Source organism: Oryctolagus cuniculus, chromosome 1 (genome assembly GCF_051225735.1).
Source record: "Oryctolagus cuniculus isolate XC-2025 breed Fujian yellow rabbit chromosome 1, ASM5122573v1, whole genome shotgun sequence".
NCBI classification, from domain to species: domain Eukaryota; kingdom Metazoa; phylum Chordata; class Mammalia; order Lagomorpha; family Leporidae; genus Oryctolagus; species Oryctolagus cuniculus.
Window position 1 is genome coordinate 143,177,429 of NC_142867.1, and position 15,212 is coordinate 143,192,640.

Here is a 15,212-nt window from a genome sequence, read left to right on the forward strand (position 1 = left end):
AACAACAAATGCAGAGTTTTTAACCGACAGAAACATGCAAAAAAGCCTCTGTTCATATCAGGGATGCTTCCAGAGGCACCTAACGACGGGGCCCGGGCTGCGGTACACAGGCATGAACCACCACATCCACATTCATCCCGGCTGCTCCACTTCCGCTCCAGCTCTCTGCTGTGGCCTGGGAAAGCAGTGGAAGATGGCCCAAGTGCTTGGGCGCCTGCAGACAGGTGGGAGACCAGGATGGAGTTCTGGGCTCCTAGCCTTGGTCTGGCCCATCCCCAGCCACTGTATTTGTTTGGGGAGTGAACCAGCATATGGAAGCCCTCTTTCCATCACCCTGCGTTTCAAATAGATAAATAAAGCTTTAAAAAACAAACAGCCTCAGAAATTGCAATGACCAGCAAGCTCCAGGGGTGACAGCCCACACTCCGTGGTGGATGATTCGGTAAGATCCACAAAGACCGCAACATGGGCGAAAAGTTGGGCTTGGAGCCAAAAGCAATCGCAACTTTCCACACTGATGCTTTGGGAGTGGGAAGATCCACAAGCAAGACGCAGTCACGAGGCATCTGAACTTGGGTCTTCATGGAGATTCTGAACTCGGAGGGACCGCAGAGACTGGCAGATTCAGCCGTGCCTGCAGCCCCAGAATGCCATCTGCTGCATCCTTCCCAGGGGCCACTTAGCTACGGGGCTCTGCCTCTGAGAAGCAATCCCCCTGTCTCCTAGCAGAGCCCCAGGCACCTACGGGGAGCTCTCTCCCTGCCCCAAATTTTCCTTCTGCAGTGCTGACTTCCGGATTCCACAACTTCATCCCAAAGCTATCATGTTCCTCCACCCTCCATCCTTTTCTTTTAAAAATCTATTTATTTTGAAAGTCAGAGTCAGAGAGAGAGGGAGAGAAAGAGAGCTTCCAACTGCTAGTTCATTCCCCCAGATGGTTGCAACAGCCACGAGGAGGAAGTCAGGAGCCAGAAGCTTCTTCCGGGTCTCCCATATGGGTGGCAGGGGCCCAAGCACTTGGGCCATCCTCTGCTGCCTTTCCCAGGCCATTAGCAGGGAGCCGGATTGGAAGTGGAGTGGCCGGGTTTTGAACTGGTGTCCATATGGGATGCTGGCGTCACAGGCAGTGGCTTTACTCACTACATTACAACGCCAGCCCCCATCCTTTTTTTCTTTAGAATGAAGCAACTTCAGTTTCCTTAACCCAAATGCTGAAGGGCCCAAGAAGGTCACACAATGGCGTCCCATGCCAGGGGCTCCCGCATGCCCTAGTGCAAGGCACATACATGGGCCATCGCCTGAATCCATGCCAAATGAGGGCTCCATGGCGGTCACCTTCAGATTTCTGAGAAGCTGGAAATCCAGATGTGATACGATATTTACACACTGGAAATTCACCCGAAATTTAAAAAAAATTGTTCATGTGGGCCGACAGCCCAAAGGTCAAGCCAACGGGGTGAAGTGGACTTGACCTTTTACGATCCTGCCACCTGACAGCTTATCCCTCCCCTGCCACCTCTGCGACCCTTAGGATGTGCTCTGTCTGTCTTAAAAGTAGGACATCAGTGGCAACCCCAACACACCAGGCCTGGCCTGCGGTTTGCTGTCCTCTGGGGTCAAATGAATTCCAGGATGCCCCAAACAATCTTAACAGCAACCTAACAAGTGACTCACCTTGATCCAAGGATGCTGCAGGCTATCTTGAATGGTCATTCTCTTCCTTTAGGGGAGAGAGGGAGGGAGGGGAGAAAGACACTGTGACCACAGCAGGAGGACACTTAGAAAGTCGTGGGGGGGTTTCAGGGCCCACATCACGGAAGCAAGCCACGAGTGAGCTTGGTTTTTGAGTGACTGTTTCATGACACCTGCAGGCACTGGTTGAGTGGGTGCAAGGTGCTCTGTTGGGGTCTGAGCATGGCTTGTCCCCTCCGAATTCCCCCCCTTGCAACGTGTTAAGAGAGTAGAAACTTAATCTGGCTATGACGTCTAGTGGTGGGGCCTCTGGGAAATGATCTAGATGAGATAAGGTCATGATTGAGTATTTGTTCCTTTGAAAGAAGACAGAGAGACAGAGGGATGCACAGGCGTGCACCATGCCTGGCTGGCGCTCCCACGCATGCCCACCAGTGTGATGCCTTCCGCTCTGAAGTGATGTAGCTAAGGAGGACCTCCCCAGAGCTGCTGCTGCACTGTCTGGACTTTCAACCTCCCAAACCGGAGCTTAACAAGTAATAATACGTTCCCCAGCCTCGGGCATTATGCTATAGTCACAGAATACTGATGAACACAGGCCCTGTGCATTTTCTGAAATGCCTCACACGGCCCATGTCCCTTGGGCGGGAAGGGTGACCAGGATTTGATACACACAGCGCTGCTGTGCACAGAACAGATGCCAGACCCCGACCAGCCAAGGCCATGCAGAAATGACGGTGGGCACTCACTTTGGATCCTTGACCAGAAGTCTTCTTATGAAATCTTTGGCAAGGGCACTGGTGTTGCTGAAATACTCCTCCTCAAATTCGTAGTTGACAGCAGACACGTTGGCTAACGTCTCCTGCTTCGTGTCTCCAAGAAACGGGGAGGCCCCACTGAGACTGTTGGAAAGAAAGAGGAGGCCGAATGCCAAGGGTCACCGTGCACGCCCTCATGCGGCTCCAGGGAGCGCGGGGCAGGGCTGGAGTCTGACTCCTGGGTAGTTACGGCAAAATTCAGCTATGTCTCGTGCAACGTTCCACCGTCCCGAACAGAATGCACGGTCTGGCGGTCCAGATGCTGCCTGGGACGCCGGCATCGTTTATCCGAGTGCCTGGGATTGAGGCCCGGCTCTGTTCCCCGTAAATTCCAGCTTCCTGCCACTGTGCACCTGCGAGGCCGCGGGTGACAGCTCATGGACTTGGGTCCCTGCCCCACACCTGGGGAATCCAGCTTGGGTTCTGGGCTGCTGGCTTTGGCTTGGCCCAGCACTGGCTGTTGTGGGCATTTGGGGAATGAACCAGTGAATGGGACAAGTCTCTCTGTCTCTCCCTTTCTTTCTCTCTCTCTCCTTCCCTCTCTCTGCCTTTATCATATAAACAAAATACATAAATACAAATTTTAAAAACTTCAGCCCTAATGCAAAAGCTTCATTTAAAAAGGTAATTTGGAACAGTGTTTCAGTTTGTAAAACCCCTTCTTCTATTTCATTGTCAGTGATGGACAGGCAGACTTTTTTTTTTTTTTAATTTTTTTTGCTGATGACTCATTTGAATTAGGAGAAACTGTTTAATTGGTATAAACTCAACATGTTTTGGGGGTGTGAAATGAGTATGTTTACGTATAAAGTGTGCATAAACTAAAGAGATCGCTGCTGCCCTTTTAAAGATGAATTAAACCTGTGGGTTCGAAGGAAAGAAAAGAATGCGAGATGAGGATCTGGGTACTTACAGAATATAGGTTATTACCCCGATACTCCTAGACACAGAAACAAAGAAAAAAACACGTCAGGAGAACAGCAGAATCAGGCGGCCAATCACAGCCCAGGCCTGTGCTACTTACCACATGTCCGCCTCGAGTCCCAGGGGCTCGTAGTTGACTATCTCAGGAGCTAGGAGGAAAGGGACAGGCACTCAGACTCTGCCTCGCGCCCCCCAGCCACGCGGACCAGGGACAAGGCCTCCTGGGGGTGGCAAAAGCTGCCAGCGCTCTGGGGAGGCCGGTGTGATCCTGGGAGCCAAAACACTCACCGACAAACTCTGGGGTCCCGAATATGTTCTTGAACTCATTGCCAAAGTCAATTTTATGGGCCAGCCCAAAGTCAATGATCTTGATCCGGGGCTTGGGGACATTTCTGTCCAAAAGCATTATGTTCTCAGGCTAAAACAGAGAGAGAGAGAGAGAGAGAGAGAGAGAGAGAGAGAACAAACTATGATACGCTGCGCCAAGGACCACATGATGGTAGTTCTTGCTTTCACCTTGAAAAATCCAACCACTGGCTGGCACTGTAGCACAGCAGGTTAAGCTGCTGTGGGTGTGCTGCCAACATTCCACACTGGGGCACTGGTTCAAGCCCCAACTGTTCTACTTGCAGCCCAGCTCCCTGCTAACGTGCCTGGGAAGGCAGCAGAAGACAGCCCAAGTGCTTGGGCCCCTGAACCTTTATGGCAGACCCAGGTGAAGTTCCATCCTCCTGCCTTCAGCCTGGCCCAGCCCCTGCCATTACAACCATTTGGACAGTGAATGAGAGTTATGGAAGATCGATCTCTCTCTCTCTCTGCCACTCTGCCTTTCAAATAAATAAAAAATAAATACATCTTAAAAAAAAAACAAAAAACCTTAAGCAGAAGGAACAAGGTGGCTGAAAACCAGCAGTAGGAGAAACAGACGTCTTGGCCAGGGTCTCCCAGAAGCAGGCCTGAGACAGGTGAGACCCAGGTGCAAATGGTTTCCAAGGCAGAGGCCGCCAGGAAGCGGGAGGAGACAGGAAACAGAAGGCAGGTGGAATAGGCGTCTTTGCAAGGTGGGGTGACTGCAGCTCAGGTGTTCTGGGAAACCCACGGTTGGGGGGGAACGAGTGGAACCCAGGGTGAGTCTGACTGAAGCACCAGGGCGGGGTCTCCACCTGCTTCCTGGCATCCCAGCTCCCAGGGCACAGAGGCATAGGTGTGCGTGTGAGTGAAGGCGTGCTGAGGGACCTGAGCAGGGGCAGGAAGTCCTCCCTGCTGGGAAGTGGAGCCCTGCCCCGCCGGCTCTGCAGTGTCCTGAACTGAACTTGAACTGAACCTCTTCCCCCTCTGCGTGTGCTCCCTTTCCAAACAGCCCCTTCTGTAATGGTGTCACTCTCGTTCATCTCCCATAGTCCTCGCTGCCAGGAGACCCAGGACTCCACGTGGCCAACCTCAGCGCTCAGTGTGCGGCGCAGCAGGCGACAGCCAGGCCCAGGCCCACCAGCCAGTGCATCCAGAAAGAAGGGAACAGGGTTCAAGACCCTCTCTATCCCTGCACACCCACGGCCAGGTGGATGGAAACTGGGCCAGCCACTGGCCGGAGCAGGCTGCCAGTGCCCCAGGAAGACCCGGATGTCAAGACCCTTAATTCTTCCGGAAGCATCTCAAAGTGGAGTCATCCCTTTGAGGCTTAGGAACATGTAAAACCTGTGGCTTTACGGCGAGAATTCTGTTTACTAAATACGTGCAGGAAACAGAAAACACGCATATTCCAGCTGCCTCTGTTTTAGCAAATCAACAGCCAGGGCTGGGGTCTGCCTCCGTTTCCACCTGGCTGCTCGCCCCGGGCAACGTACCTTAAGATCAAAGTGGGCGATCTGGAGGGAGTGCAGGTAGTAAACACCATTGAGGATCTGTTTGAGAAATTCCGTGGCTTCCTCTTCTGTCAACGATTCCTTTTCAGCTAGGAAGTCAAACAGCTCGCCACCTGCAACACTGAGAACCCAGAGGCAGAGGTTACTGGCCCGATTCTGCTTCCTGCGAATCCCTTCTTGTAGTGGCTACTGGCGGGCCCGAGTGTCCACGAGACTTCTGCAAGCAGGCACACACGTGGGCAGCAGAGCACCTGCGGGGCATCTCCTAAGGCATCGTGTTTGCAAATGGGGGGGTGTAGCAGGGGTCCAAAACAGTCAAGGTTATCTCTAAAACATCTGAATTGGCCATCTTTAAAGCTGAAGTCCCAGCTCGACGACAGGAGGAAAGAACTCCATGCCGCCTTGGTACAGGAGTTAGAGACTATGCCTTGTTACCTCCGTCAGCGAAGACCTGGTCAGCTTATCATCAGGGTGGTAATCCATGCTTCAAACTCGAAGTCACAATACCCGGTGCTACAGGGACCTGCTCTGTATTTGGCATTTTTGCTTCTTGTTTTTGACAACACGTACACATTTATAAAAATCACATTTAGTAATGAATTTAACAAATACCTTAATTAAGAAGAAAAGGCTCACACAGAATTTAACCACGTGCAGTTGGGGCAGGGTTTATTTTGTCTGTCACCTAACCAGAAATCAGGAGTGGGGGGCAGCACTCAGTCCCCCACCCTGAGGTGGTCACTATCCTATTCACCCCACCTCCAGCACAGTCCCAGGCATACAGCAAGTGCACTAAACTGGTATCAAGTGGATGGATAAACAAACTCCCCTAAAAACTCCATGGTGGCAATTCATGGCAAACAACAGGCAACTGTTTTTTCAAAAACAGATTTATTTGGAAGTTGGAGTTACACAGAGTGAGAAGGAGAAGCAGAGAGAGAGAGAGCGAGAGCGGTCTTTCATCCACTGGTTCACTCCCCAGTTGGCCACGATGGCTGGAGCTGAGCCGATCCAAAGCCAAGAGCCAGGAGCTTCCTCCAGGTCTCCCACACAGGTGCAGGGACCCAAGGACTTGGGTCATCTTCTACTGCTTTCCCAGGCCACAGCAGAGAGCTAGATCAGAAGTGGAGCAGCCGGGACTTGAACCGGTGCCCATATGGGATGCCGGCACTGCAGACAGTGGCCTCACCCGCTATGCCACAGTGCCGGCCCCAACAGGGAACTTTTAGTAAGAGCTTTTATAAGTTCATCTTTACCGAGTTTACTGTACGTTCACAAACGTAACAATGAAGCGCAATCATGCAGACAAAGGCTGCGTTCACTCTTTCTCTCAGCAAGACAGCTCCAGGAGCATCATGCCTACGCACCACCGACTCCCAGGAAGGAGACTGGTGCTGTGGGACGGAACACTGATGACCAGAAGGCTGATTCCCCAGCAAAGTCCCAGCGCCCTCACTTCCTCTGCCCAGGTCACTGTCTCGGAGTGTGCGTGGCCCTGAGTCTGCAGGCTTGAGCACTGCACGGGGACATCTTCCGAGCCCGGATTCAGGGTCTCACTTCCCATCTGCTGCATGAGGCCTTCCCGGCGTGGGACCCAGGAAACTCGGTGAGGCCGTCCAGTGGGGCTGGGGTTCTGTGGGCCCCTCAGATGTGGGTAGAATGTCCGTCACAAGCAGGCTGCCAGCTGTGGCTGGAAAGCCTGTCTCCAGACCGACGGCATCTCCCTAACCAATAGCTTCCTGTGTTGCATGTGTGACCTTGCGGCTTTAAGTCACACCTTCAGGGTGGGGGCAAGCTCTCCCCCAGACCTGGCTGGATAGGGGCTGAGCCTCTGGGGAGAGTCGGACTGGCTCCAGGAGATCCCGGCTACCTTATGGGGACCCTTGCAGGTTTGAATCATGCCATCTTCCACCCAGAGCTAGCAGAGGAGGGGGCTGAGCCCCTAAGGAGCCAGGCTGTCTCCAGGAGACCCCACTATCTCCACGAGCCCCAAGCCAATCAACACACCTATGTGAAACCCCCGTCCAATGGGCACCCCCACGGAATGACCCAATGGAACAAAAAAAACAGTAATGCCTTAAAGACCCGGGACACTGCCCCAAGACCAGTGTCCCTCTCGTACTCCACCTGCTCGCCTCTTGGACCAGACGCCTCCTCTGTAAATCAAGTAAAAGTTCCTTTTCTGTCAAATACAAGTTTCTGCCTCCTTGCAAGCAGTTTCCCGGTGTTTTGCTTCTATACTGAGCTGAGGAAAAGAACCCCTGAGACTCACTCCGGCAACCGCCCTCCCCTCCGTGACGGTAGCACTCAGCACCCCAAACACTGAGGACAACTTTTCTATGTGTTAATTCTGTGCTCCTGCTGCCAGGACTCCTTCGGGGGTGACTCTCTCAGCCCTGGACTCCTCTCCAGAGACCCCCGGATTTCTGCCCGACCTCCCAGGGCTGACACCACGGGACCTCAGGCCGGCCAGGAAGTCCAGGAGCCCATGTGGCCTGCGGTGCCTCTGCCTCTGCCCCCACCCCACGCTGCAGCCCGCCTTGCTCTGGAGGGTGCACTGCCCACCCACCCTCTCCCCTCCTCCTCCTCCTCCCCCCAGGCAGCCCAGCTTGGCCTCATACTTTTTCCCCACTCAAGGTGAACCCTTCTGGTATCTCTACCAGTACTTTTAAAATGCACAACACGAGGAAAGGGGAATCCTTTGACTACAGGGATGCCCAGGAGGTGCTGCTCTGTCCACAGCTTTTGTTTCTCCTGCCCTCTTGTCTGTGCGCTCTCTGGGTGTGGCCTCAGCCCTGTGGTGTGGACAGGCCCAGAGTGGCTGCAAGCCTACCAGTATTAAACCCTGCCGTGTGCTAGCTGTGCCTGGAAGGCCATCCCTTCAATCTGAGGCTCATTCTCCCATCACACAGGAGCCACAGATCGATCCCTCGGGGGCAGTGAGGACTGAAGACAGAGGCAGGCGATGGTGAGGTGTAGCGAGTGGGAACCAGGGCTATCGTAAAGGAGATGACGCTGACCCTGGGGACACTGCATGGTGCTGGCCCTCTCCCCCACGATGGACCTCGCAAGTGTACCAGCCTGGGAGGAGGGGGAGGGGAGAGAGAAGATGATGGGGATAGGGAGGGGGAGGAGGAGGAGAAAGGGGGGAAGGAGAAGAGGGCCAGGAGGAAGAGGGAGGAGGAGGGAGAAGGGGCGTCGGGGGATGTCGCTCCCCCTCTTCGTGGAGGAACGACACAGGACCCTGCGCTGTTCTTTTGTCTGCTCGGCCCTCCCCGGGTTTGCTGCTGGTTCTTCCCGGGTTGGCTACCGTCCTTCCACCTCCGTGGAAGGGCGGTTCCCCCTGCCACTTTCCCCACTTCCGCGGGGGAGCGGCACACCGCCGGCCGGCTCTCTCGGGGGCTGCACAGGTGTTCCTTCAGATAGATGTTCCTGGTGCATGTTGTCTCTCTCCTCCTTTATAGTCCTCTTCCACCAGTCCCAACTCTGCTACCCACACGCCGAGTATGCTGCTCTCCTCCAATCAGGAGCAGGTCCTGCTGTTTATTGGTTGAACTGGAGGCAGCTGTGTAGAAGCTGTTTCCTCCTCTCCCAGCGCCATATTGTGGGAGAGCAGATGCATAGAATAAGTCTTAATTCCAGTAACAGTCTAGTCCGAGTTGCTCCCCACAGGGGGAGAGGCGGAGGAGGGAGAAGAGGTTGGGGAGGAGGAGGAGGCGTCTTCTGGATTTGAATTTCCGGCTCCTGGCTTCAGTCTGGCCCAGCCCTGGGGGTTACAACCATTTGGGGAGTAAAGTAGCAGATGTAAGAATTCTTCCTGTCTCTCTTGTTCTTCCCTTCCCATCTTCCCATGTGTCACTCTACCTTTGAAACAAATAAAAAGCAAACAAATCTTAAAAAGAAAAGAAAGTTCACTCGTGGAGTGGGCATGAGGCCTAGTGGTTAGTAACACCGACTGGGATGCGCGAGTCCCGTATCAGAGTGCCAGGGTTTAACTCCGGCTCCAGTGCCTCTCAGTGCCGACCCTGGGAGGCAGCAGAAGACCTGGACTGAGTGTCTGGCTTTAGCCAGTCCTCAGCCTGGCCTGGAGCTGTTGTGGCCATCTGGGCAGTAAACCAGTGAATGGGGGCATTCTCTCTCTCTCTCTCTGTCTTTCCAAGGCATTTTTTTTAAATAAAATTGAAAAGAACATCCATTCTTCAACAGACCTGAAGTCTATCTTGGGGGACACAGGGCTGACTGTTGACTTCTAGAACAGAGGCCAGCAAACCTCTCCTGGGAAAGCTCTGTGGGCCACTTAGTCTGGGCCGTGCAACTCGGCTGCATTTCTGCTTTGTTGTTCCTCTTTGACCTCTGAAAAACCGTGAATACGTGTGTTTCTCAAGGCTACACGGGGGAGGCAGCAGGCTCTGGGCCACAGCCGTAGCTTGTCACTTTGTGACTTGAACAACCACCTGCCCGTATCTGAAGATACCAGGTATCCCTGGGTCTTCTCTTTTCAAGCCCAGGGACGTGCAAGGGCTGCTCTTTCAATCAGTCCCTAATATGGGAGCTGTTTCTGCAATCTGTCTCCCTGGGCCTCTGGAGCTGTGCTGGGCACTGATGCTATAGGCCTAGTTACTGGCAGAAAAAGGGACAGGGACCCGGACTGGGGTAGTGAGGTGCTCTGGAGGGTTACAGCCATAGAGAAGAGTGCAGGAGACCCACCCATCTGCTGTGTGCAGGCTTCCAGTAGAGCAAAGATGGTGTCAGCCCCTTGACACCAGCCCCTGCGGGCTGCGGTCTCTTTCTCCTTGCCTCAAATCTGAGCAGGCTCTGCATCTGCTTGACCAGCAGAGTAGGAAAGGACCGGCAGCTCCTGGGTTCTGCTCTGGGGACTCCCCTGCCATGTGGTGCAAGGGCCCAGGGGGCACTGCAGAGAGGCCCGAGGGGAGTGGACCCAACATCCGCAAGCCGACAGGCAGCGCCACCCTGCCACTGTGTGGCCGGTGATCTGTGCCGGTTAATTGTGTCAACTTGACTGGCTTCGGGAACACCCAGATACCTGGTGAAGTGTGTCTGAGAGATGGTTTCCAAAGAGATCAGCATGTGAGTGTGAGTGGAGGTGGTGTGGGCGGGCACCAGGCCACAGGATGGGGAGAACACAGACGCACAGAAGGCAACCTGGTCTCTTTTTCAAGAACTGAGATAGACTCTTTCATTCTGTTGTCTTGAGCACTGGAACTCCAAGATCCCGGGCCTCTGGGCTCCGGGACTGACATAGCAGCCTCTTGGGTCAGCAATGACTCACTTGGCCTCCCTGTGAGGCCTCCAGAGTCGGACTGAGCCGCTGGCATCCCTGGGCCTTGCAGGGCACCTTCTCAGCCACCACAATCATGTGAGCCAATTGGCCTATTGAGTCCCCTCTCATATATCTGTGTGCATCATACCAGCTGTGTCCCTCTGTCGTCGTCCAAGGCGATCCTCCAGTCCCAGCAGCCCAACTCCCATCCCAGCTGGTGCTGCAAGGAGAGATGAGCCGCCCCTGCTGAGCCCTATCCTAACTGCTGATTCATGATCAAGACAAGTGACTGCTAGAGGGGTTCGTGACTCAGCTACAGATGCTGAGCTGTCTACCTCCCCGAGCTTTCTATTCAACCACACGCTACACGAGTGCCTAATGTGTTCCGCTCAATGCCTGGTGCATACAAAGTGCCCAGTGAGTGGCAATTATTATGATTCAGAAAAAAAAAAAATCAAAGCTGCCTGAGTTTTCTTCCAAGATGAGGGAAAAAGCATTACTTCCTGTCTTAGAGTGCTTTGCTCCAGGCTTGGCATTCTAAGGAGGCCGCTTCATTCAATGAGGTCACAGAAGCACTTAATAGCAGAGAGCATGGCACCACCCATCACTCAGGCGATGTGAGCTCAATGCCCTTCCAAGCTCATTCTCCTCTGACGCCCAGGAACGTTCACAGATCTAACTTGCTCCCCACCTCTGCCAGCGCGCTGCCCTCCAGGCCACCATGGGAACCCTCTCTTGTCCTCAGTCTCTCTGAGACCTAACGCTCACTTTGAGTCGATTCCCTAAGCCCAGGGTGGCATGGCACCTCCAGCAGGAGGACAGGCTGCTGCTCCTAGCCCAGAAAAACATTACGTTTGTAGGAATGCATGCTACAGGCACAGGCACAGGGGATCAAACCCGCTAGGGCCAGAAAAGGAAGACTCCAGTCTTGTTAAGAAGATCCACAGTAGGGAGTCGAGTCAATTAGGGCCCCCCTGGCTGCAAAAATCTGATCTGCTAGGGATGACTACTCTGCAAAGTGGGATTAAAGTGTGGCCTGTGCAGGAAAATGAAGACTTTTTTTTTTTTTTTTTTTTTTTATAGGCAGAGTTAGACAGTGAGGGAGAGAGACAGAGAGAAAGGTCTTCCTTTTTCTGTTGGTTCATCCCCCCAAGTGGCCACTACGGCCGGTGCGTTGCAGCCGGCGCAGCACACTGATCTGAAGCCAGGAGTCAGGTGCTTCTCCTGGGCTCCCATGCGGGTGCAGGGCCCAAGCACCTGGGCCATCCTCCACTGCACTCCCGGGCCACAGCAGAGAGCTGGCCTGGAAGAGGGGCAACCGGGACAGAATCTGGCGCCCCGACCGGGACTAGAACCCAGGGTGCTGGTGCCGCAGGCGGAGGTTTAGCCTAGTGAGTCGTGGTGCCGGCAGGAAAATGAAGACTTAAAGGAGAGTTTCCCTGTTGGCCTCTGCAACTTTCCACCCGCCGTGGATAGCAAAATCCATGCACGCTCAGGGCCCTCAAATGCAACTGGCTCAGAAGCTATGCGCATCAACCTGTACGCAGCGAACCATCTCTAGATTATTTATTTATCAGACCCAAGGGGTGCCCATGCCATGCCAAGTGGTTGTGCTGCCGTATTTTCTAAGTTACCGTGATAAGAATAAAATATCCAAGACGCATTCAGCACAGATACGATATTTTTTAAGTGTTTCGGTCGACCAAGGATGTGCAGGGCACATTCATTGGTCAATGGAAAAAGCAGAGTCACAGCTTTCTTTTTAGCCTTTCAAGACGGAGACAGAATTCTGTGTCAGTGAGGAGAAAACGCACGGCAAATTATCAGCCAAGTACCCATGATCCCATCAGTCAGCTGCTAAGACGGGGTTAGTCTCATCAACACAGCCCAACGAACGACCGTGCTCTGCAGCCCTGGCAGCTCCGATACGATTAAGCCACCGCTGACATGAATGAGGCGTGCCCAGACTTGGGTTTGCTAGGCAGATCTCCAGACAGAGGGCTACAGTTTCTGGGCCAGACTGGGAGGGGCGGGGCGGGGTTGGGGGTCAGCAGCAGGAATTCTTGTTGTTTTCAAAATTGAGGAAGCACCATGTGGGACACAACGAGGCATTTGTAAAGCAAGCCAATAAACCCAAAACTGGTTTCTGTGTCTCTCTTCCTCTTTCAGCAAACAGAGTCTCCCGGTCCCTCTCCCTACGGACTTGATCGAGATGACGGCTGTTCCTAAACACAGGCTTCAGCCCCACCAGGCTGTTGCTGGTTCAGCGTTAGAGGTGAGAACTGTGTGTAAGAGAGACCCCCGCACACGGCTGATGCAGGAGTCACCAGACCAGCGCATGCTGGTGGTGGCCACACCTACCACTGAGCGCTCCCACCCCCAAGCCTGACTCCCCCCCAACCCACCTTCTGATTCTCGACCTTCCATTAGGGATGGGATGAGTGCAGGAACTGGGGAGAGGAATGGATGGAGAAGGAAACAGAAACATTCCAGATACATGCAGAGTGTGTGTTTCAAGCTCCCAGAAGCCCTGCATGGCACACTTTACACTGCTGGAGCCCGTGCTGAGAAGGGGCAGCCAGGAAGGAGAATTCTTGTTGGATGGCTGGCTCATGTGCTTCTCAAATAATTCCGAGGATAATTCTTCGGAGACAGGGGACAGCATGTGAGACAGGGGCCTGAATAGCTGAGTCATTGGGGTGTCCATGGTTCTAAGGAAGAGGGGCCCTGGGACTGGAGCCACGCGGGCTTCAGAGGCAATGGGGGCTGGGGGGAGAGGCAGCAGGGGCAGAGCGGGAAGGGAAGGGTCCAAAAGTGTCCCCTTCCGGTGACATCATCAACAGATTCAGATGAGAAAAGCCAGACGCTAGGAAGCCACGGGTCAGAGTGGGCCTCTGGCCACCTGGACTGAGAATGCAGGGTGGATGTACTGCCTCAAGCACGAGGCCGGCCACTACCCCCGCCCCACCGAGATGCCAAGACGGGAGAACACTCAGAAACGCCACCCCAGCAACCAGGAGCGACTGGCACACGGGGAGAGCGGTAAAGTCCGGCCTCTCTCAGGCATGTCTGGGCACGGCCTCCCAGAGGCCAGCAGCTGAGCTGGCCACCATGGATAGGGAGACTAGGTATGCAGGGTGGGGGCACGGCCCCAGCTCTCAGGTGTCTCCTAGGGGCCCTGGTTCCACCCCGATGGCCTCATCCATTTTTCTCGGGTGCTCGAAACCCAGTCAAGTTTACTGCAAACAGGACTCATGCAGGGGACAGGAGGCACTGCTCCAGGCAATGCTGTGTGGGAGCGAGGGCAGGGGAGGCAAACTGCAGACCCACCGTCCACGCTGACCTCCTGAGCTGCAGAAGGTTCCACCCAGCTCCCCGCCCCGCCCGGCCCCGGGAAAGGGAGGGCGGCAGCTCCACAGCCCAGCACAGGCCCCGCCTCTTGTGAGCGGAGCAGCTCCCGCCCAGGCTTTGGAGATCCACAGAAACGATTAGGCCCAAGGAAAGTGGGGCAAGCGGGGCAAGCGGAAGAGCTGGGGCAGCCAGACATCTGTGCAGCCAGGGCAATTACAACTGGCGCGAGAACAAAAGGCCAGCGGGAGGCAAACGGCGCCCGGACCGCCAGTGATGGGGGCAGGGTGTTCCCCAAAGCAATCTGTCTCGTTGGGAACAAGGGAAGGCTGTTACCCAGGGAAAGCACAGAGATACAACCTCCCCCCTCTCCCCTCCTCCTCTCCCTGGCCAGCCAGGGAAAGGGCTCCAGTCAAAGCCGCCGATGGCTGTTACTGACCTGGAAATCCCAGGACGAAAGATCCCTGGCTCCTTAGACAGGAGGGCATGGCCAGTCCTAAGGGTGAGGCTGCCTGCTCTCGAGCCAGCCCCAAGGCGTGGGGAGCTACGATTTTAATGGGCACCAAGCAAGGCATTCCTTCCCCTTGGTCTGGGCGGGGTGGTAAAGTTGAAAGATGGGGTTCACCTCCCCTCCACTGTCCCTCTGAGCTCCAAAGAACCCGGCCACTGATAGCGGAGGGGGGCTCAGGGGCTGAGCAGCAGCCTGGAGTGGGGCTGAGGTCGGACCCTGCCGACCACGGAGGGGAGAGGGAGAGGGATGGGAGGATGAGTAGCAGGGCTGAGTGCTGCCCCCAGCAGAGGCCTCTGTGAGGACGGAGATGACACCGGATCCCTCTCTGGTCAGGGCCGGCAGGGCTGTAACAGGCACAGGGCACTCGGGACGGGCGGAGAGCTCCCCCTTTTCCTTGTCTGCACACATATTTCCCGAGGAGCTGCGTGTGATGGGCGTGATGGGTGTTATCACACAAGACGCCAAGCACACGCTGCGGCTTTCATCTCTGACCGTCATTGGCACCCAGCTCGGCAGTGCCAGACACGCGGGGGGTGGGGGTGGGGGAGTGTCAACTCCTGCCCCTGGCATTCATGGCCTCTCCTAGACGCTTGCTGTGTGAAGGCAAATAAACACTGGCACACACCCCAAGAAGCTCCCTGTCCATGACAGGGGCAAGACAGACCTGGATAAAACGGTATGGAAAGCGGCTGCAATCTTTTCTAAAAGGCAATGAGGACGCACACAAAAGCAATTACACCTAAGTGGGGTGGGCAAGAAAGCCAGAGAGAGAGAGA

At 54.8% G+C, this 15,212-nt stretch overlaps 1 protein-coding gene across 5 annotated transcripts in view; it reads right to left on the reverse strand.

The window, feature by feature from the left end:
* Positions 1–15,212, reverse strand: part of DAPK1 (death associated protein kinase 1) — a 175,958-nt gene that overhangs the window by 43,082 nt on the left and 117,664 nt on the right. For 4 of the 5 annotated variants that reach the window (XM_051859379.3, XM_089316131.1, XM_051859395.3 and 1 more), the window contains exons 4-9: positions 5,279–5,417; positions 3,723–3,852; positions 3,535–3,583; positions 3,424–3,450; positions 2,442–2,594; positions 1,675–1,720 (exon numbers count right to left, since the gene is read on the reverse strand). In XM_051859379.3, the coding sequence (XP_051715339.1) occupies positions 1,675–1,720; positions 2,442–2,594; positions 3,424–3,450; positions 3,535–3,583; positions 3,723–3,852; positions 5,279–5,417 (544 nt within the window). Of the gene's footprint in view, positions 1–1,674; positions 1,721–2,441; positions 2,595–3,423; positions 3,451–3,534; positions 3,584–3,722; positions 3,853–4,310; positions 4,453–5,278; positions 5,418–15,212 lie in introns of those variants that run through there. The other variant, XM_089316139.1, reaches the window with a different exon arrangement.